This window comes from Cervus canadensis, chromosome 31 (assembly GCF_019320065.1).
Source record: "Cervus canadensis isolate Bull #8, Minnesota chromosome 31, ASM1932006v1, whole genome shotgun sequence".
In the NCBI taxonomy this organism is placed as follows: domain Eukaryota; kingdom Metazoa; phylum Chordata; class Mammalia; order Artiodactyla; family Cervidae; genus Cervus; species Cervus canadensis.
The window spans coordinates 19,816,663-19,839,971 of record NC_057416.1 but is presented as its reverse complement, the minus strand read 5'-3'; the positions used below and the strand labels follow the sequence as shown (position 1 = coordinate 19,839,971).

Genomic DNA, 23,309 nt, shown 5'->3' with positions numbered 1-23,309 from the left:
AAGGTTATTACTATGGTTCAGTAGAGGTAAGGAAAAACATTCTGGTGATGGAAGATCAAAAAAGTACATATGGAATCAATCTGGGTACACATAACATCAAAGGCTGGTAATACTGGAAATTAATATATTGTTGAATGTCAAATAAAAGATAATATAATTAGTAATTGCAAAGATATTTTAAAGATGAGGGAGAATAAATTATTGCATTGAAAGATATTAACTGGTTAATGTCTTTCCTTCTCTAAATAAAATTATTTACTATGTATAAATTATTTGGGCAGTCCTAGGTTAAGTTGTCTATATATGTAATATCTCATGGCATTCTCACTACTCTACATGGTAAGAGTTAAAAAAAAAATCATTTCTTTAGATGAGCTTATCTAGGCTGAGAGGTTATACAATTTTCCCAAAGTCATAGAGCTAATACCTGTCAGGGTTGGGATTTGTGACTCCTGAGCTAGTAAATTTAATGCTTTCCTTAAGTGTACATATTCATCATTGCTTTTATCCTGTGAACTGTAATTTGCATTTGGCTTTTGCATTCCCAACTAAGATTATTAGTCTTTTAGGGCAGGGATCCATCAGCCAGCATTTCTTAAGCTCATTAGATCACGAAAAGCTTTCATTCAGGTTAGCATTTCAAAGAAGGACTGGTGAGTTGAAGCCAGCTAGCCCACATCATGTGGAAGAGCTCATCAGTGTTTCGTTTCACTACAGTGAAGTCACATTTATAGGAAATTCTAATCTAAGGGCGGCGCGTAAGGTGAGGGTTGTGTTTATCGACAGATAAGATCACCTTCTGCATCACTTAGTGCACTTGTAAGTGCTTTCTAAGTGGCTCTGGGTCTGCCACCCTTGTTGTTTCTTCTAGTCCTTAGATAATACTTCTCTATGACCTTAATTCTTAGGTTTTTCAAATATTCCTGGCTACCTGGACAAAGTATTTCACGTTGTCAAAGACTATCAAACTCTCATGCTATTCATACATTCTTTGCCTGGCTTCTCTAATACGTGAGGACTTTCTGAGACTTGATTGAATCCATAAGCAGTTTAATATAAATGACGTTCTAGGGTTATTGTTGAGGTCTGTCTAGTTTATTTATTTTTTAATGTCTAAGGTATATGATATAACTTCAGTGTACTAGATGTCTTCCTAGATGGCTCTTCCCCAGGTTGGCTAATTCCGACTATTTTACAATGAATAGATGAATGTTTTCATAAACTTTCATTATCTGTGTGACACTGTAGCACTCTCTGAGTTCTGTTTTCTGTATTATTTGTATATAAAGCCCCGTTTTAGTCATCCATAATTTGAAAGCTATAGAGAGTTGAAACAATAGTATTAATACAAAGACACCAGTCTACCCTTTACTAAGATTCATAATTTTAATATTTTGTCACATTTGATTTTGCTCATTGACTTAAAGGAAGACACACAGGAGTTGTATGAATTATGTTTTATACCCTGGGAGAGAGCCACTCAATCCTGAGAAGCTGCTCTGAAAAGATAGGGTAGGAGCCAGTGAATGTATGTTTTAGCTAGGAAATGCATGCAGTGAGGCACACATTTTGGTAAAAGATTACTGTTCATCCCAAAGAACAGATATCTCAAGTTAATGATTTAGTGCTTTTCTGCTTCTGGGAAGATGCAAGAATATGGTCATTGAAATTTTTCCTGAATTTCAATGGTCTAACTACCTATGGGCTTGTTTATCCAAAGCACAGGGCTCCTGGGCATTTTTCATCCTGAATTTCTCTGGGTGGTAGTGTCAATGGGTGACTGCAGTGGTTACAACTTAACCCTTGTAGAACAGGGTGATGAGAGATATTCTTTGTGTTTCTCTGTTCAGTCTTTTAAGTATAAGTAAAAAATCAGTCAGTCAGTCAGTTCAGTCGCTCAGTCATGTCTGACTCTTTGTGACCCCATGGACTGTAGCACGCCAGGCTTCCCTGTCCATCACCAACTCCCAGAGCCTACTCAAACTCATGTCCATCGCTTCGATGTTGCCATCCAGCCATCTCATCCTCTGTCGTCCCCTTCTCCTCCTGCCTTCAATCTTTCCCAGCATTAGGGTCTTTTCAAATGAGTCAGTTCTCCGCATGAGGTGGCCAAAGTATTGGAGTTTCAGCTTCAACATCAGTCCTTCCAATGAATATTCAGGACTGATTTCCTTTAGGATGGACTGGTTGGATCTCCTTGCAGTCCAAGGGACTCTCGTCTTCTCCAACACCACAATTCAAAAGCATCAATTCTTCGGCACTGAGCTGTCATAGTCCAACTCTCACATCCATACATGACCACTGGAAAAACCATAACTTTGACTCGATGGACCTTTGATGGCAAAGTAATGTCTCTGCTTTTTAATATGCTGTCTCGGTTGGCCAGCTTTTCTTCTACAGAGCAAGCGTCTTTTAGTTTCATGGTTGCAGTCACCATCTGCAGTGATTTTGGAACCCCCCAAAATAAAGTCTGTCACTGTTTCCATTGTTTCCCCATCTATTTGCTATGAAGTCATGGGACCAGATGCCGTGATCTTAGTTTTCTTCACTTTCATCAGGAGGCTCTTTAGTTCTTCTTCACTTTCTACCATAAGCGTGGTGTCATCTGCATGTCTGAGATTATTGATATTTCTCCTGGCACTCTTGATTCAAGCTTGTGCTTCATCCAGCCCTGCATTTTGCATTGATGTACTCTGCACATAAGTTAAATAATCAGGGTGACAATATACAGCCTTGACATTCTCCTTTCCCAATTTGGAATCAGTCTGTTGTTCCATGTCCAGTTCTAACTGTTGCTTCTTGACCTGCATACAGATTTCTCAGGAGGCAGGTCAGGTCGTCTGGTATTCCTGTCTCTTTAAGAATTTTCCGCAGTTTGTTGTGATACACACAGTCAGAGTCTTTGGCATAGTCAATAAAGCAAAAGTAGATGGTTTTCTGGAACTCACTTGCTTATTCGGTGATCCAGCGGGTGTTGACAGTTTGATCTCTGGTTCCTCTGCCTTTTCTAAATCCAGCTTGAACATCTGGAAGTTCACGGTTCACATGCTGTTGAAGCCTGGTTTGGAGAATTTTGAGCATTACTTTGCTAGCGTGTGAGATGAGTGCAATTGTGTGGTACTTTATACATTCTTTGGCATTGCCTTTCTCTGGGATTGGAGTGAATACTGACCTTTTCCAGTCCTGTGACCACTGCTGAGTTTTCCAGATTTGCTGGCATATTGAATGCAGCACATTGGGCTGCATATTGCTGGCATATTGGGCTTCCCTGATAGCTGAGTTGGTAAATAATCTGCCTGCAATGCAGGAGACCCTGGTTCAATTCCTGGGATGGGAAGATCCGCTGGAGAAGGGAAAGGCTGTCCACTCCAGTATTCTGGCCTGAAGAATTCCATGGGGTCACAAAGAGTCGGACAGGACTGAGCGACTTTCACCTTCTTTCACTTTCACTTTGAAAGCATTTTCACAGCATCATCTGATTTAAAGTAGCTCAACTGGAATTCTATCACCTCCACTAACTTTGTAGTGATGCTTCCTAAGGCCCACTTGACTTCATATTCCAGGGTGTCTGGCTCTAGGTGAGTGTTCTCACCATCGTGGTTATCTGGGTCATGAAGGTTTTTTTTGTATAGTTCTGTGTATTCTTGCCACCTCTTAATATCTTCTGCTTCTGTTAGGTCCATACCATTTCTGTCCTTTATTGTGCTCATCTTTGCATGAAATGTTCCCTTGGTATCTCTTAATTTTCTTGAAGAGATCTCTTGTCTCTCCCATTCTGTTGTTTTCCTCTATTTCTTTGCATTGCTCTGAGGAAGGCTTTCTTATCTCTCCTTACTGTTCTTTGGAATTCTGCATTCAAATGGGCATATCTTTTTTTTCTCCTTTGCCTTTTGCTTCCCTTCTTTTCTCAGCAATTTGTAAGGGCTCCTCAGACAACCATTTTGCTTCTTTCCGTTTCTTTTTCTTGGGGATGGTCTTGATTACCTCCTGCTGTACAGTGTCAGGAACCTCTGTCGGAGTTCTTCAGGCTCTCTTCCCCTCCGCCTCTGGGTGGGGAGGGGCCTGTGTGCAGTGGTAGCTCTCCCTTGGTGTCTGCTCCGTCCTTTGTTCTGTGAGTGGGCCAGGCTGAGCATTAGGTTGTTATGTTAGAGCCTTTGGCTGGAAAGTTCTCTTTTCCACGGTTAGGGTTGTATTCCCCCACATACCCCGCTGTGGGAGGGTTTCCTGCTGTGTAGAAACTTCTCATTCACTACTCCCTCCCTAGGATAGGTTTCTGTCCCTAACTCTTTTGTCTCTCTTTTTGTCTTTTATATTTTGTCCTACCTCCTTTAGAAGAGAATGGGCTGCCTTTCTGGGTGCTTGGTGTCCTCTGCTAGTGTTCAGAAGTTGTTTTGTGGAAGTTGCTCAGAATTCAAATGATTTTTGATGAATTTGTGGGGGAGAAAGTGGTCTCCCCGTCCTATTCCTCCACCATCTTGAAGCAGATGAGTCACATACCAGCAAATATAGACATCATGAAATATCACCACTAAATATTTAAGTTTGTATATTTTAATATAACATTCTTACATAATCAGAATAACATCATTTTTAAATGAGTTGACATTAGTTCAGTGATACAGTCTGCTTTTTTTTTTTAAGGAATGCAGACAACTTGCCTTGTATATTGTTTCATGATCTGGATTTGCTTGATTGTTTCCTCATGATTAAATTCATTGACCAACTTTCACACGAGTACTATAGCAATTATCTGTGTACTTCTTACTGCATTGTATCAGGAGGCATATACTGTTGACTTCAATTCAGTCGCTCAGTCGTGTCCGACTCTTTGCAACCCCATGGACTGCAGCACGCCAGGCCCCCTGTCCATCACTGACTCCCGGAGCTTGTTCAGACTCATGTCAGTTGAGTTGGTGATGCCATCCAGCCATCTCATCCCCTGTCATCCCTTCTCTTCCCACCTTCAATCTTTCCTAGCATCAAAAGTATTGGAGTTTCAGCTTCAGCATCAGTCCCTCCAATGAACACCCAGGACTGATCTCCTTTAGGATGGACTGGTTGGATCTCCTTGCAGTCCAAGGGACTCTCGAGAGTCTTCTCCAACACCACAGTTCAAAGCATCAATTCTTCAGTGCTCAGCTGTCTTTATAGTCGAACTCTCACATCCATACATGACTACTGGAAAAACGATAGCTTTCACTAAATATAATGTTAGTTCTTTCAGATAGCGAAGGTGAAATCGATTACTTGATTGTGGTGGGGATCCCTGCATCTTTCTGTTGTACAAGTATATCCTGCCCTGGTAATAAGTGTTAGTGGGAGGTGAATAGGTTAAGAGGGGGGAATACTTTGAAATTATGTGACTGTCCTATTTCTTGGTACTTTTACTCAGTGATTATAACATCCATTGATCATCTCTGCCTGAATATGGTATTTCATTGATGATTGTGAAGGGGTGATTTTGAACATTCTTTCTTGCATCTACGTTAATTAGTTAGTATTCGTCTATAAAGGAGAGCTCTTCCTTCTTCCATTTTCCCCTTGGGAGTATCTCTACTCAAAGATTCTTGTTTATTCATTAACCCATTACTGTGATTATTCTTTTTTACTCTTCAAGTTGCCCTAAATTTCCAGTGGAAACCAACTCCCATGTCATTGAATGCCATGTCTTTGCTTTCTGGCTCAGTAAAATATTCTAAGCCTACTTTATACTTATTCGTGGAACTGAAAGAAGCATTTCTTTTTTTGAGGAGTCCTTCCTCCTTTGTAGGAAACAATGTTTGGAAAGCAACACCTGGGTAAGTTACACTGTTTACTGTTGAGATAATATGATTGTTTTCAGACCTTTTAATAAGAGCTGAGATGTATGTACATATGTATGTGTCATATAAATTAATAAAGACATATAACTTAGGACTTTAATTGGATATCTCCTCTTCCAAGCTAACACCGTAGGGTTTTTCCTCTTATTTTCCTCATTCTGAGTTTTATCTGCTTTCTCCAAATTGAAACCCTGGATCCCACCAATATTATGTATTTGGTCATTTGGTCTCTCTTTGCATATTTATAAAATAGTTGCAGAGTTTCAACACCAGTATGATCTCTGAAAACAAATTATGGAGAGGACTTAATCTCTGTGCATTCCTTTCTTCTTTTACCTACATTATGTCAGTTTTCTTAGCATACAACCTTTACACTTTCTTGTATGTTCGTGTTACCATTTTTCTTGAGAACAAAAATTCTACTGACTCATAAACTGAGTTGTATGTGCATGTTATATACAGTTTAGTATCTCTTATGTTCATATACATTTTTGCTGTAAGATATATGTTGGAATCATATATTCATGTTAGAATAGTTTTCTAAGGAAAAAAATAGATGCATAAAAAACATAGCGTAATGGACACAACATCTTTATCATAGAAGTAGTGAACTGTACAGAGCCAGTTACAAAATGGTAGTGAATCTTCAGCCCTTCAGAGGCGTTGGGTCTATTTAATATAGTTCCATATATTAAGTAGTATCCTGAATATGTGTGGCACAACCAGAGAGCAGTCACTGTTGAAATCTTTGTGCAACATGTTGTTTACCAGCTTTTTTCTCTTTAGGATACCAGAACCGTAAGTAGTAGGTGGTTCTGCTCATACCAGCTCTCTCTATATATATGTTATCATCCGTAGAGATTAATTGGGGCTTCCCTGATAGCTCAGTTAGTAAAGAATCTGCCTGCAATGCAGGAGACCCTGGTTTGATTCCTGGGTCGGGAAGATCTGCTGAAGAAGGGATAGGCTACCGACTCCAGTATTCTTGGGCTTCTCTTGTGGCTCAGCAGGTAAAGAATCCGCCTGCAATGCGGGAGACTGGGCTTTATCCCTGGGTTGAGGAGATCCCCTGGAGAAGGAAAAGGCTACCCTCTCCAGTATTAATTAATGGGAGGTTTTAGGAAGACATACTCTGATGTATCTATGCAACATATAAGTAGTTGTTGTTCAGTCACTTAAGTCGTGTCCAACTGTTTTTGACCCCATGGACTGCAGTACACAGGCTTCCCTGTCCTTCACTGTCTTCTGGAGTTTGCTCAAACTCATGTCCATTGAGTTGGTGATGCTCTCTAACCATCTCATCCTCTGCCACCTCTTCTCCTTTTGTCTTCAATCTTTATAATTCATCATAAACATATAACTGTAAAAAGCATACATTGGGATTTTGATACAAATCTGTTACTTTATAGGAAGTTTGATTATCCTTAAAAAGAGAAACCATGTTTCTTTAAAAATCCCTTGAAGGGATAAAAAGATAAAATGTACATTCATCATGGGAGCTGTGTTAAGTACATACAACTATAGATGAACTAATAATACTTGATGATAATATAAAATGTTATAGCATTTGGATTAAGTGATTTTTTTTCTTGTTTTCTTAATAAAAGATTGGAAAGGTTTAATAGAAGAGCTTTACCAGACCTGTGCCCTGCAGTTGCTGTTTAAGCCTGTCTGGATGCTTGGCCACAGCTCGACTGCCCTCTTCAGGCTGCATGTGAATGGATTAGAAACGTTTATAGTGTACCCTCCATTCATGAAGTTGCATCTCTAATGTTCCTATGAAATATTAAAGAAGAAAATACTGTTTAGCTAACAGTGTTGGAAATGTCCTTATTTAAGTGCTTGGAGCATTTGCGGTTTTCAGCTTCTGTTTCAGGAAACAGTGAAGTTGGTAGGGTTCTAAGAAGTACTGTTGATGCCTTTGCTCATCAGTCTAAGCTGACACAAACCTTTGCAAGAAGCCAGTGACTTCTTTGTTATTAGGCTTACGCATGAAGAAGTTGGAAAATGGAGGGATAAGAGATAATGGAGTTAAGTTTAGAGAACAGGGTTTATGTTATTGGACATATGTTAATATTTGCACATTCCTTCTACCAAGTCTTTTATATTCTAAATAGATATCGTCAACATTGAAATATGTACTTCTTAGGCTTATTGAATTACTTTTTGTGACAGACAGATCTGGTTTCTAGTCTTATTGCTACTAAATTATATTCAACAGAAGAAAGCCCCATTTACTTTGTCAGTATTAAATTTTCACTAAGTATTGTATTTGTGTTGAAAAAAATGTAATTTTCTCAGCTCCCCTGGAATTCTTTATTCCAGCCAGATGGATTCCTAACTAGAAGCAAAATGTGTAGAAAATTTTGCTGGTTGCTTTGGCGTGGTAGATGCTAAAGGAGAATGTGTAAGAAATAGGTCATATCTTCATTTATATACTATTTTAATAGCCTCGTAGATTTTCTTAACTAGACCATTATAGTAACATTCTAAGTGGTTTACAAATATTTATTTTCTATTTCTCTAATATATTATGCCCTCTGATGCCAATTACAGCTTTTTTAATCAGTATTTTACATAATCTACTTCTTTTAAAACACTCAGTAGCTGTTCACTATTTACAGAATAAAGTTAAGATCTTATTTATCTTTCTATTGGAAGAGAGGTCTCAGTTTCTTCTTTCCTATTTTCTGACATGAAACTTATATTCTATTATTTAACTACATAATACACATTTCAGACTGGGTAGTCTTTGTTTATACTCTTCTCTTACCTTAATATCCTCTCCCTGTCCTCATTTTAGCCCTTCCATTCTTTCCTGAATATTTTGACATTCACACTTTTGTCCAGCTGCTCTATCTCACTGTGATTTCTTTCTTTATATGCTGTGTAGCACCTGCAGTTTTTTCAGTATATGTGTCTTATTTATATGTTAGTGTGTGTCTATTCTATTCTCTAACAAGCATCTTAGAGGTGGAGACTGATGTATACTTTTTAATCATTTGCAGGACACAGGAAAACACTGAATACATATCATTGATGATTAAGATGTACATTCTGTATTGCATGTGGAATTGATATTAGGAACATGATATTAGGAGATGTTTTAGTCATTATAATCTTTCAAGTCAAGACCATTATTCCTTTGAATAGCATATATTTGTGATGGCATATAGGTGTAAGTTATTTCTTTTTTTCATTCTAAAGTACAGTGAAGCAGATGGACCTCAAAAGGGGACATTGATCTGTGACATAAATCTGACTAAGCAGGCTTTTAGTCAGACTCTCCAGAATTCACAATCTCTAATTTAGAGTTACTTAGGGTGTGTGGGGTTGTGTGTGTATTGTAAATATACACAGACTCTTTAGGAAATTATATTATTCATCATCAAACCTTAAATGCCTATTCTGGACTAGGTGTTAGCCACCAAATAATCAATGCATAAACATAATATGAATAAACAGAACAATATGTACATAAAATAAATAGTGTTGCATGGTAACTGAGAAACTGTAGAGATTTGAAGTGGCTTCTGAAGGGGGGTCATTTTGGAGCAAGCTTTTTGAAAGAAGATAGGACATTTTAAGCAAAGGATTTAATACTTTAAAGCTTAAAGAATGAATGTGGGGTGTTATACAACAGAGAGACCCTTTGAGTGTGTGGTATGTTCATATGGACATAGATGGCAGATGTAAATTGTGGCCAGGGGATGGGAAATGTTGTGTTCTATTCTGCCTAAGGTCTTCGTTTATAGGCAGTTATCTTGGACTTTGGAACAGAGGATAGAATCTACAGTTGATTATTGGAAATTAAACTGAGAACATGGACAGTGTGGAAAACAGAGTTTGAAGGCAAAACGAATCCATCTTCTTTGGCTTCTCAATACCACTTACCACATCTTCTTTTATTTTTTTCAGAGTATTTCTAATTATCTGACATTTTGTGTATACTTGGATGAGGCATCTTTTTCTCATGGAATGTATTCTTCTTGAGGTCAGGACCCTTCCATTTATTTTTCAGTCCTTCATTACCTGACACATTGTTGGCACTAAAATATATTTGTGGAGTGAATGAATGTATACCTAATAGAATCTAACAGGTCTGCAGTAGGTTATAACATGATGAGCGAAAAGTTCAAGATTATCCTAATCATATCATTCCATAAGACATTATACACAGATGTTGAGTACGAAAATTTGATTGTTCTCTTCCTCTTTTTCAAAATGAAACATTTTCATTATTAGAGTATCATCACTGTAAGAATGCCAGTTTTTGAAAATTTTCCATTTCCCTGTTTTGTTTGAAAATTTAAAATGTGTTTTTGTGTAAAATGTTCCTTTGTATAAAAATAACCTGTTTTATTAATTGTGATGCCATCCTTTTAATAATATTTTTTTTTTTAATGGGAGCACTGTTTTCTTAAGATTTATCAGTCTGCAGAAATGTTCAGGCCCACTTAATCATCAGTGCCAATTCACCGTATGATGTATATTTTCTTTGAAAATAACTGGGAATTTGTTGTTGTTTAGTTGCTCTGTCATGTCTGACTCTTTGCAGCCCCATGGACTGCATGCAGCTCACCAGACTCCTCTGTCCGTGGGATTCTCTAGGCCAGAATACTGGAGTGAATTGCCATTTCCTTCTCCAGGGGATCTTCCCGACCCAGGGATCGAACCCTCATCTTCTGCATTGGTAGGGGGCTTCTTTACTGCTTAGTCTCCAGGGAAGCCCCCGATATTAGATCCCATGTGACAAAAATCATATCAGATTGTAGAGCTCATGTTGGTCCTAACTGTTTTCATTTAGGATTGGAAGAGGAGCTGTGAGGCAGTGTTTAAACAGAGAGCATGTTCTCATTTATATCACAGCTTCGGTTCATCAGCATCTTAAATTCTTTCTTTCTCTAGGCTCTCATGCCTGCTACTCCTGCTCCCTGAGATGTTCTTTCTTGAGCTCTTTGCAGCGACGGATTTTTCCCTTCCTTGGAATTTGAGCATTAATGTCCCTTCATCTGAGAAGGCTTTTATGACTGTGTCATCTAAGTAGATCTTCCATTGTTTTCTGTAATACAATTCTGTGTAATTTTTCTCTCAGTGTATATTTTAGCTTTGAATGGTTTTCTCTCATTTGGTTGGTGGTTTACTATATGTCTCCTCAGTAAAACATCAGCTCCATGAAAGCAGACCTTGGAACCTTGGAGATTAGCTCACTTTTTGCTGTTAGGTGCTCATGTTAAATGTTATTTAAGCACCAAAGCTTTACAAGCTTCTATTTCATTGAACAGATTCAAAATATATATAATAAGCTTTCTGCCTACTGAGCATAATGCAGTTTCAGGCTGATGTTTACAATGGTAGGTTTTTTGCGCTGTTTTACCATAAAACGTGCCCTTAAGGTCTTTATGCTAAATGATCTCAAATGGGTCTTTATGCTGAATGACCGAAGATCAAAGCTTTGTTTTTAGCTCTCTTAAATAGATATATTTTAATCATAGCAATATTCCTGCTCCTTTTTAATAAAAAAGGGCCTAGACTATCTCTTCTAGCCCTTGCATTCACCTGTTTGCACAGTTAGCCATTGGCAATCTGTTATTCCTTTGTGGTTTTTTTTTTTAAATCTCCAAAGGTTACTTTTGTATATTTCATACAGTACACCTAATCTTTACATTTCTGGCTCTAACAAGTGAGGATTTAACTCATCTCACTTCTTATCATTTTTATATATTATTATTTATTTTATTATTTATAACAGTAAATAGCATCCTTCTATTACTTATTCATAACTATAAGTGATATCTCTTGATTCTGTAAGTTGAAGGTTAGCAAGTACAATCTCGCCTCCCCTCTTACCCACCAAATCCTGTTACCTCTATTTGTATATTGTCATCATTGGTAGCACTGTCGTCGTTGATAGACCATCGTTATGTCTGTCTGTAGGCTGACTTATTGTTTCCACATAAATAACAACAGTTGCAAAATAGTAGGTTTTTAGTATGGTTCCTTTTCTACAGTGTAGTGCTGTTGCTTATAACTTTACTTTTATATAAAAGAAAATGTTCAAAATAATTAATTTTTCCCATCACCTGTTAATCTAGATAATGATACATTTAAATTTTCTTCTTACTTAGACCTTGCCTTTTATATTCATTTTGTTGTCACCACTCTCCTATTGTGGGACCAAATATGTCTCCCTACAGTCTTTGATATCTTCCAACATTTTCTAATTATAATGGTTGCTTCGAATCTATTCTCTTTATCTTGAGGTCCAATTAAATTCCTGTTCAGATTTGTATTTCACAGCTTTGTAGTTGGATCACAGCTTTCTTATACATCTGCTTTTCCTCCTGCACCATATCCTGCCTAGTCATCCCTTTTTTTTTCTTACAGTTCCTCGATTATATTCTCAGGTTTTCTCATTTTTTTCCATTCCTAGTACCTTTCTACTAATTATATCTTTTAAACATGTTTATTTCAAAGTTCATTAGTTGTTTGGCTTGATGTACAATTTTAGATGGAAAATAACATGCCCTCAAAACTCTGAAGGCATGTTCTGAAGGCGCCGAGTGCTGCCAATAACCATTCCAGTCCGCATCTCACTGTTGGCCCTTGTTAAATACTTTTTTCCTCTGAAAGTTTTTAGGACCTTCTTTTTATCCATAGCATTGTAAAGTATCACAACATGTTCGTCTTTTCTTATTCCACTTATTCAGAACCTGGGAAGTAATTTAATTTGAATACTTAGTCCATTTAATTGTATTATGTTTCCAGAAATACTTCCTTTGTCTCTTCTCTTTCTGGAGCTCTTTCTGTTTGAAAGTTGGATTTATTGGATTAAATATCTAGGCCCCTTTCTCCTTCCTCCCCCCAACATAGTCTACCTATGTCCTTTTTGTTCTGTGAATTTTATTTAACTCTGTCTGTATTTAATTTGAGAAATCATATTTCCTCTTTAGGGTGCTCTCTCACTTTATCTGTTCCTTTTTATATGGCATTGTTATTTTTTTATGACTACTGTTGGGAAAAGCAGCCAACCATGGCCTCTGATCATCCTGCCTGTTCTTGCTGGGCATGCCAAGAAGGCAAAGGATTGTGTGTGCAGTGACAAGCCTTGAGGAGTGGCGTTATGTCTCCCCAAAGCACAGAGTTCATCGTCATGTACTAGAACAATAGTGAGTCCCCCAACTTGGTAGTGCAGTCCTGTAACCCAGTCAGCTGCGTGTGTGGGCATCCAGGAAGGGCCTCTTGTGTCATCCCGTGAACTTGGGGGCACAGGGAACTGGTGCATACAAACATGAAGAATAAAGTCCTTTAGATCTCTGACCCCAAGTCTTGTGGCTTCTGCCAGCACCCCCGAGACAGTAACAGGCTGGCTTGTTAGCAAGATGAAACCTCCAACCTAGCAGCTTTGCGCTTCTCATCCAGTATTTTCCTAGGTTCTTCTGCACTGCCGTCTTCTTGGAGATTGTAATTTTGTCCATCAAAACTTTTCCACTAGCCTTACATTTTCCACATATTCCTTGAAATCTCTTATCTGCTGCTGACTCCTCTCCAAGTTTTTTTGTGATTGTAGGATTAGATCTTTTTCTGTCTATACTTCTTTGGGAGAGGGACTCACCATATCTCTTGTGAAGAGTCAACTACATGGAAGAAGCTCCCTCTCCTTTTTTTAAGTTTTAGTAATCACTGTTGCTTCATTTTCCATGACTGTGCCTACATCCTTTTGCAACCAGCCTTTCCTTACTTCTCTTCCATGCCTACATCAAAAAAACAGAGCTTCCGTATCTCTTGTATCAACAAAATGTCCAATAGAAATGAATTCAAAATAAGAGTAAGTATGCTTTTAGAGGAGGGCTTGTTTGTGGCATTTGGTTTAGCTACTCAAATCTTTGCTTACTTCTAGGTGCAAGCGTAAATGCATTTTTAGATAGATGGAATACATTAAAGGTGGAGTATAACTGATAGTTACAGTTTTAAAACATATCCATGATTTTTATTTCTCTGTTAAAGTGAATTGCCATTTTGACAATATTGATTCTTCCAATCCATGAACACGGTATGTTTCTCCATCTGTTTGTGTCCTCTTTGATTTCTTTCATCAGTGTTTTATAGTTTTCTATGTATAGGTCTTTTGTTTCTTTAGGTAGATATACTCCTAAGTATTTTATTCTTTTTGTTGCAATGGTGAATGGTATTGTTTCCTTAATTTCTCTTTCTTTTTTTCATTGTTAGTATATAGGAATGCAAGGGATTTCTGTGTGTTAATTTTATATCCTGCAACTTTACTATATTCATTGATTAGCTCTAGTAATTTTCTGGTAGAGTCTTTAGGGTTTTCTATGTAGAGGATCATGTCATCTGCAAACAGTGAGAGTTTCACTTCTTCTTTTCCTATCTGGATTCCTTTTACTTCTTTTTCTGCTCTGATTGCTGTGGCCAAAACTTCCAACACTATGTTGAATAGTAGTGGTGAGAGTGGGCACCCTTGTCTTGTTCCTGATTTCAGGGGAAATGCTTTCAATTTTTCACCATTGAGGGTGATGCTTGCTGTGGGTTTGTCATATATAGCTTTTATTATGTTGAGGTATGTATGTTCCTTCTATTCCTGCTTTTTGGAGAGTTTTAATCATAAATGAGTGTTGAATTTTGTCAAAGGCTTTCTCTGCATCTATTGAGATAATCATACGGTTTTTATCTACAAAGGAAACTATAAGTAAGGTGAAAAAGACAGCCCTCAGATTTGGAGAAAATAATAGCAAATGAAGAAACAGACAAAGCATTAATCTCAAAAATATACAAGCAACTCCTGCAGCTCAATTCCAGAAAAATAAATGACCCAATCAAAAAATGGGCCAAGAGAACTGAACAGACATTTCTCCAAAGAAGACATACAGATGGCTAACAAACACATGAAAAGATGCTCAACATCACTCATTATTAGAGAAATGCAAATCAAAACCACAATGAGGTACCATTACTCACCAGTCAGGATGGCTGCTATCCAAAAGTCTACAAGCAATAAATGCTGGAGAGGGTGTGGAGAAAAGGGAACCCTCTTACACTGTTGGTGGGAATGCAAACTAGTACAGCCACTATGGAAAACAGTGTGGAGATTTCTTAAAAAACTGGAAATAGAACTGCCATATGACCCAGCAATCCCACTTCTGGGCATACACACTGAGGAAACCAGATCTGAAAGAGACACGTGCACCCCAATGTTCATCGCAGCACTGTTTATAATAGCCAGGACATGGAAGCAACCTAGATGCCCATCAGCAGATGAATGGATAAGGAAGCTGTGGTACATATACACCATGGAATATTACTCAGCCATTAAAAAGAATTCATTTGAATCAGTTCTAATGAGATGGATGAAACTGGAGCCCATTATACAGAGTGAAGTAAGCCAGAAAGATAAAGACCAATACAGTATACTAACGCATATATATGGAATTTTAAAAGATGGTAACGATAACCCTATATGCAAAACAGAAAAAAGACACAGAAATACAGAACAGACTTTTGAACTCTGTGGGAGAATGTGAGGGTGGGATATTTCAAAAGAACAGCATGTATACTATCTATGGTGAAACAGATCACCAGCCCAGGTGGGATGCATGAGACAAGTGCTCGGGCCTGGTGCACTGGGAAGACCCAGAGGAATCGGATGGAGAGGGAGGTGGGAGGGGGGATCGGGATGGGGAATACATGTAAATCTATGGCTGATTCATATCAATGTATGACAAAAAAAAAAAAATTAAAAAAAAAATAAAGTGAATTGCAAAATTCTTAAAAATTGTTCTGTGCTTCTTACTAAAAATCATCAGAAGATTTAAGTTATATATATAGGAAGTGACACAAAATGATTTTATCCCCTAGAATAAGAGTTGTCGTGCTTCTTATACAAAGGGCCAGGATGAGCTTTTTGCCCTCACACGTTCTACTCGAACTCCTCAACTCTGCCCTTATGTAGCTTAATAGCAGCTGCAGCAATAAGTAAATGAATCAGTGTGACTGTGTTGCAGGAAACCTTTATTCATGAAATGATAAAAATTTGAATTTTAGATAATCTTTGTGTGTCATGGAATATTTTTTTTTTCAACATCCATTTAAAATATAAAATCTACTCTTAGCTTGCATTCCTTACTAAAGCCAGGGTAACTCTTGCCCCAGAATCCCTGTTTTATTAATAGCTTTGTTAATCTTTGAATACTGATAATGTTTCCACTCTGTCCCATTATCCTTATCAGACTAGCTAATGAAGAATATCAAATACTGGCTAACTCCTGGCGCTATTCATCTGCCTTTTGTAACAAACTCTTCTTCAGTAAAGTGGACTATGATGAGGGAACAGACATTTTTCAACAGGTAAGAGAAATATATTTTGTTTTAATAGCATATTTATTGGAGTTGGTTATGGTTGATACATCTTTGTGTGCCAGATAAAAACACAGTTGAGTGACTCCAATGAGTAGTTATTAAATTCTGTAATATGATAAAGTAATTACAGTTAATATTATCTTTATCAGTACAGTTTTTTCCATTAGTGAATAAACACATTTTAGCTTTTCCATCATAGAGGAAATATGTTTTTTCTTTTTCCATCATACAGTGGCAGTTTACATACATTATTTTGATATTTAATTGTATGTGCTTTGGGTGGTATTTTGCATAAATTTGTGAAATTTTATATAAGACTCAAGGTAAGTTTTACATGGGGCTCCCCTGGTAGCTCGATGGTAAAGAATCTGCCAGCATTGCAGGAGACAAAGGTTCAGTCCCTAGGTCAGGAAGATCCACTGGAGGATGAATGGCAACTCACTCCACCATTTTTGCCTGGAGAATCCCATGGACAGAGGGGCCTGGTGGGCTACAATCCACAGGGTTGCAAAAGAGTTGGGTACGGCTTAGCAACTAAATATCAACAACAAAGTTTTACTTAACCTTTAAGCTGTTTTAGGGGGATAAAAGGCCTTTAAGGGGGGCGAGTGTGAGTGAAAGTCACTGTCATGTCTGACTCTTTGCGACCCAATGGACCATACAGTCCATGGAATTCTCCAGGCCAGAATACTGGCATGGGTAGCCATTCCCTCCTCCAGGGCATCTTCCCAACCCAGGGATCAAACCCAGGTCTCCTGCATTGAAGGCGGATTCTTTACTAGCTGAGCCATAAGGGAAGCCCTTTAAGGGGGGTAATTAAGGTTAAACGATGTCATAAGGATGAAGCTAGAAATCAGCAAAGAAGAATGAATTATCAGTCTGAAAGCAAGCAAAAATATTCACTATATGGTCCACTTAAAATTAGCTTGAGTCTAAATGCTTTCCCATGACCTGGTAAAGAACTGGGTCAGACAGTATGAGAAAAATAAGAGACAAGGATACCCAAACTAATCCATGCTGGGTACTGCTAGGAGTTGTACTTTTGAAAGGCATGATCAAGTACTGGTAAACACAAAAAATTAATCACTGCAGGTTAACAGCAGGGATCAGGGAGCCAGACAGTTGAGCTCAAATTTTATGTACATATTTTATCATCTCCATATACTAACTTTGTACTCTTGGACAAGGGACGTAACCTCTCTATACCTTAATGTCTTCATGTATGAAACAGATAAAAATGATATATTTCTCTTTGGATTGTTGTGAAGCTAAATGAAAGAAAACACATGAACTGCTTAGAAGTGTCCCTGGAATATAAGGACTCAATGTCAGCAGTGATGATGATATAATCTTGACAAATTTCAATAGGACTGGTATCCTTATAAGAAGTTGGACATGCGTCCTTTGGATTAGCATCTCATCCTTGGGACATCATTTAAGGGAGGTATATAAGGTTAAATGATGTCATGTAGAAATTTGACAGCCCTGGGCTTGTTAGGGACTTGTTCAGAAAGTAAATTGTATGTGACTCCTGTGTAATGACTGAGGCTAAGTGTCTGACAACAGACCAGCAAGTCAGTGATGTGTTAGAGGGAGATCTGCACTAGCAGTCATGTTGGCTGTAATTGTCTCGTGTGCATCTATCAGGAAAACACACACGAACAAAGTGTGGAGTGGGAGAAAGGAATTGGTGACTGTGTTTTGTTCACTGGTACTGCTATATCTTTACCTTGAACCTTGATCTAATGTTTGTTGTTACTTGAACTTATTTCTTTATTCTCATTGTTGGGGAATGTTGAACTATATATTAGAAGCCAGGGCCAAAAAGCTCCTTGCCTTTCGATTCAAGCATTTTTCATAATTCTTGGGCAGCAAGAATTTAGTGTCTATCCATGCTTTGCAGTTTACTCCCCAATGCAAATTAATCTCATGTTTGTTTTTAGATTATTGTTAATAAACACCATTTGTACTAGGTATACTAAGGTAGTGTGCATTCAGTATACTTTTCAGATGAAGCTTGCCTTTAGAAAATAATTAATGAGATGTAACCATTTTGAGACAGTTGAAATAACAGAGGAGTTGAAAACATTTTAAAAATTGATAGGCAAGTCAATATACTTGAAATTAATTACATAATATATTTACATCTTTCATCAAATGCCAGCCTTTTTCTTTAACAACTGCTTAAGGGAAAATCACCTGTATACTCCCAAATTACAGTATTTCTGTTTTGCACTTTGAATCATTTCATTCTTTAGTTGTAGAATTCTAGAAAATAAAGAAGGAAATGACCAATGAAATAGATGATGCAGCTGAGAGTATGAATGATATATGTGAAGGCTCAGCAAACTTGGCCTAATTCATAAGTTCTTTTCTATTCAGCAGTATATCAAGATGAATAAAAACAGTAGTTAAGCTCTGGAAAGCCACTTGGATTTTTATAGTAATGCTGTCTTTCCAAAATTCATGCAGGAAAAAAAGCCGGGATATTAGATTTAGTCTTTTTATCTCATGTTTTACAGCTCAACATTAACTCCGCTCCTACGTTCATGCATTTTCCTCCAAAAGGCAGACCCAAGAGAGCTGATACTTTTGACCTTCAAAGAATTGGATTTGCCGCTGAACAACTAGCGAAGTGGATTGCTGACAGAACGGATGTTCATGTACGTTTTTATTCCCCACCGTTTTAATAATAGGCTAATTAGCTTGGTTTGGTATAACATTATAATAAGGCCACAGGATTTTTTTCAATTTCTCCTGCTTTAGGAAAACTGCATCTGATAGCTGTAAGCTGAACTTTGAGTTAGGTGAATTTAAATGGCTTTTGGAATAATGGTTCTTAAAATACCAATGAACCATTAAAGAATACATGTTAGGCACAAAGTAATTTCAGAGGCTAAAAAATGTACTGAATATTGCTCAGTGGTCTTAGTAATCAAAGACACTCTAATTAAAAATCCAGGTGTATAATTTTTATCTATCTTTTGGGCAAATAACAGTGGGATAAGACTCACTTTTCATGAGCCATATGAGAAAATGACATATGCTGTTCTCAGGACTATAAATTCTAACAGTATAATTCTTTCCTTCCTTCTCCCCCAACCATTAACTATGGAAAAAAAATTACACATTTTAATAGAAGAAAATCACTCAGAAATCAGATATCTAAAAATGAGAAATGAATTAAATGTGCACCGTCTGGACAAACAGTGGTTTACAACAATACTTGACATAGAAAGAAGCTCAAAGGATAACAAGTGAAAAAGTAGGATAGAAAAACAGAATTTATAGTAGATTTAGAAAAGCAAAATATTACTGAGATGTGTAAAATGTTGATGGTAGTTAATGTCTGTGTGGAGGGCTATGGCTATTTTGTCCCTTAATGTCACTAGAATTTTCTACAGTGAGCAATTATAACCAGCTATTTTAAAATTACATTTCCCTTAGATATAGTACAGAGATATTAATTTGGTGTAAGCATATTTCTCATTTGAGACAGATGTCTTTCATACTACTGTCATTGTACATAAAATAATATAGGTATTAATGATATTTTGGTGACTACTTCTTATCTTTTTTGGTGAAAATATTTAGGCAGATATTCAGCTCTATAATATATCATTTATTTGGTACAAAATATTAAATGTAACATTGGAAAGTACTATTAGTTCTTCATAAGAAATACTCAGTTTTAATCAGAAATGATTCTAACCTGTTTATCACACTTACATGTTGTTGACAGATCCACATTTGTAAAAAAAAAAAAAAACAAAAACATATTTCAAAATAATTTCAAACTTTAAGTAGTTCCACAAATGAAAATAGTCCAGTCTCAATGTATACCATACATCAGGATTCACATACCATTAACTTTTTATGGCTTTTGCTTTGGCATTCTTACTCTCTTACCCATCCCTCACCCTGTCTCTACACACACACTTACATACCCACACACGTATTTTTCTGAATCATTTTAAGGTGAATTGTCTTTCCTAAGAAATATAGGACCATACAGTTATCACGTTAACAGACTCGCATTAATACACTACTTCTGTTTGAACTTCTGTACATATTCTAGTTTTGTCAGTTGGCCTACCCTCTCCTTCCTAAATAGTAAGCTCCCTATGTGGAGACATTTAGGATCACACAGGTATCCTACTCCTCATCAAAATTTTGTCAGTATTTAGCATCCATTGATGACTCTTACCTGATCCAGATTTCACCATGATGGTTGCAAAGATGATGTTCCAGTTCTAGCACTTTGTCCATATTTCAGATTGATCCTTGGCATTTTACTGTAAGCAGGAGTCCTCCTTTGTATTTCATTCATCCATTGGTACACAATCTTATATTTTTTTTTCCCTCCAGAGATTGTTAGTACTACGCTTAAATATTTTGGTACCAAAATTGTTCTCGGTATGACTAGTGGGAGCCCCTTCATGCTGGTTTCTCTGTCGTTGTAAAGTATCTCACCTTATAAAGTGAGTTGGGGAAATAGGAATCCTCATACACCATTTATAGGAGTGGAAAATAGTGCAGCCACTTTGACAGTTCTTCAAGCCATTAAGCATAGAGTTTCTGTGTGACCCAGCAGTTCTACTCCTTGGTATACATATCTAAGAGAAAAGAAAACATATACTACACAAGAAATTGTGCAAAATGTTTACAGCAGCATTATTCATAAGAGCCATGAGGTGCAAACAATCCAAATATCCAACTGATTAATTGGCTAATGGATAAGCAAAGTGTGATATCTACACAAGGAAATACTCAGCCATGAAAAGGAATGAAGCAGCGGCACATTTTACAACAAGGATGAGCCTTGAGAAGGTCATACTGAGTGAAAGAAGCCAGTTACAAAAGACTAGATGTTACATGAAATTGCAGAATAAATGTGTGGAGACAGAAAGTAGATTTGACTAGTGGTTGCTTAAGACTGGAGGGTGAGAGGAATAAGGGAGTGGACGCCAAACGAGAATGGGATTTCCTTTTAAAGTGATTCAAATGTTCTGATACTGACTGTAGTGATGGCTGCACCTATCTGAATATGCTTAAAAAAAAATCACTGGAATGTACACTTTCAGTGGGTGGATTGTATGGTATATGGATTAAAGCTCAATAAAGTTGTTTAAAAGAAAATGTTTAAAAAAATTCCAGTTTGAAATAATACAAGTAGTAGTCCCCCCATCTCACCTCTCCTTTTTACCAGATGATCCCATGTTCGGGATCATCATCATCGTCTGGTTCATCATCGTGAACCAGAACAGCTCTGGGTTGAATGGAAGTAGGTTTTGCATATATTTAACTGTATTCACCTAAACGCACCAGAAGAGCACGTTTTGTTACACAGCCATGATGTTTTAAGGCATATGTTTTTGACTCATAAAGAACACAAGGAATGTTAGGCCTGGTATGAAAGGTAAGGTGGTACCTTTCTGAATTACATGTATTAAAGATCAGAAGGACGAGAATATCAGAGGAAAAAAATTAATATTTTTAAAACATTTTTATTGTTGCAGATTCGTGTCTTCAGGCCACCCAACTACTCTGGCACCATTGCTTTGGCCTTGTTGGTGTCACTTGTGGGCGGTTTGCTCTATTTAAGAAGGAACAACTTGGAGTTCATCTATAACAAGACTGGTTGGGCCATGGTGTCTCTGGTATGTTAACACATTCTTACTAATTACACTAAAAATACTTACAGACTCTTAGAGTCTGAAGCACTTCGAAATGTACTCACTCAGCTATTTTTTTTCCAGCAACTCTTTTCTTTTGTCTTTACTATGTGCCTGATATTTATTAGGTACCGGAGATATAAAGGTAAGACATAGACCCCACCTGATCGTAATTCATCATAGGGATACTAATCAAGAGATAAATCGTGTAATAATCTGCATGCTGTGATGGAAGTAAGCACACAGGATTAGAGGATTACATGCTACATAGAAAGGACACCTAATCTTGAGTAACGAAAAGTCATGACAGGCTTCCTAGAGTGTGTGACATCACTTATGTTTTTTAGGTTAACAGTATCTTAAAATCTCTAGTAAGTATCTTAGTAATGATGCCTACAGTCATGATGCTCTTCGTCATTTTACTTGTGGTCTTGGTCAAAGCATAAGAATGGAGAAGGGAATAAAAAAGTGTAAAGAAAGAGATGTTACTATTTACTTAATTTATGATTTGCCTATATGACTGTCTACCTGAAAATTTTATCACAATTTACAGAGAAAAATAAAATAATACTCGAGTTGAACAGTGTTCTGAATTCAAGGTCAGTCTCCAGTAATCATTAGGATTTTTACACAGTAAACAATTTAGATGATTAAAAATAAAATCTCTTTCCCAAAAGGAAGAAGAAAAATAATGGTACTTAAATGATACTTAAAAGTAACAAAAGATGTATAAAACATTTATAAACAATATAAAAAATGAAGCTATTTAATATATATGTATACATATATATATATTTACAACTAAGTGTCAGTTTGTTGGTTTTACCTTTGTGTAGTAGCCCATCATCCTTCCATTTTTCAGCAAACAGTGGTGTTTACGACTGCTGCTGCTGCTAAGTCACTTCAGTCGTGTCCGACGCTGTGCAACCCCATAGACGGCAGCCCACCAGGCTCCCCCGTCCCTGGGATTCTCAAGGCAAGAACGCTGGAGTGGGTTGCCATTTCCTTCTCCAATGCATGAAAGTGAAAAGTGAAAGTGTAGTTGCTCAGTCGTGTCTGACTCTTCGTGACGCCATGGACTGCAGCCTACCAGGCTCCTCTGTCCATGGGATTTTCCAGGTGAGAGTATTGGAGTGGGCTGCCATTGCCTTCTCCAGTTTATGACTGAGTTAGATACAATAGGACAGACTGATAAGTGAGCATCCCAGGCAACTCACCTTAAAGCGCCCATCATGTGCAATAATAGCTAGTGTCTTGAAATTCAAGCATATCCTCTATGGCTTTGTGTTAGACAGAGAAATAAGATTTTGAAGTTTGGATTTTTTTAGCATAAGGAAGATTTTTCAAGGAAAGTTTCTTAGTATTTTCTCGCTTTTTGATAACCGAGTTGGAGATTTATTAGTTATACTCCAGTTACTGTAACTGGACCCAGTGG

The 23,309-nt window shown here is 37.3% G+C and overlaps 1 protein-coding gene across 3 annotated transcripts in view; it reads left to right on the top strand.

The window, feature by feature from the left end:
• The window catches only part of TUSC3 (tumor suppressor candidate 3), a 215,418-nt gene that overhangs the window by 94,080 nt on the left and 98,029 nt on the right, over nt 1–23,309 (top strand). For all 3 annotated transcript variants that reach the window (XM_043454211.1, XM_043454208.1, XM_043454210.1), the window contains exons 3-5: nt 16,070–16,187; nt 18,722–18,862; nt 21,719–21,859. In XM_043454211.1, the coding sequence (XP_043310146.1) occupies nt 16,070–16,187; nt 18,722–18,862; nt 21,719–21,859 (400 nt within the window). The remainder of the gene's footprint in view (nt 1–16,069; nt 16,188–18,721; nt 18,863–21,718; nt 21,860–23,309) is intronic.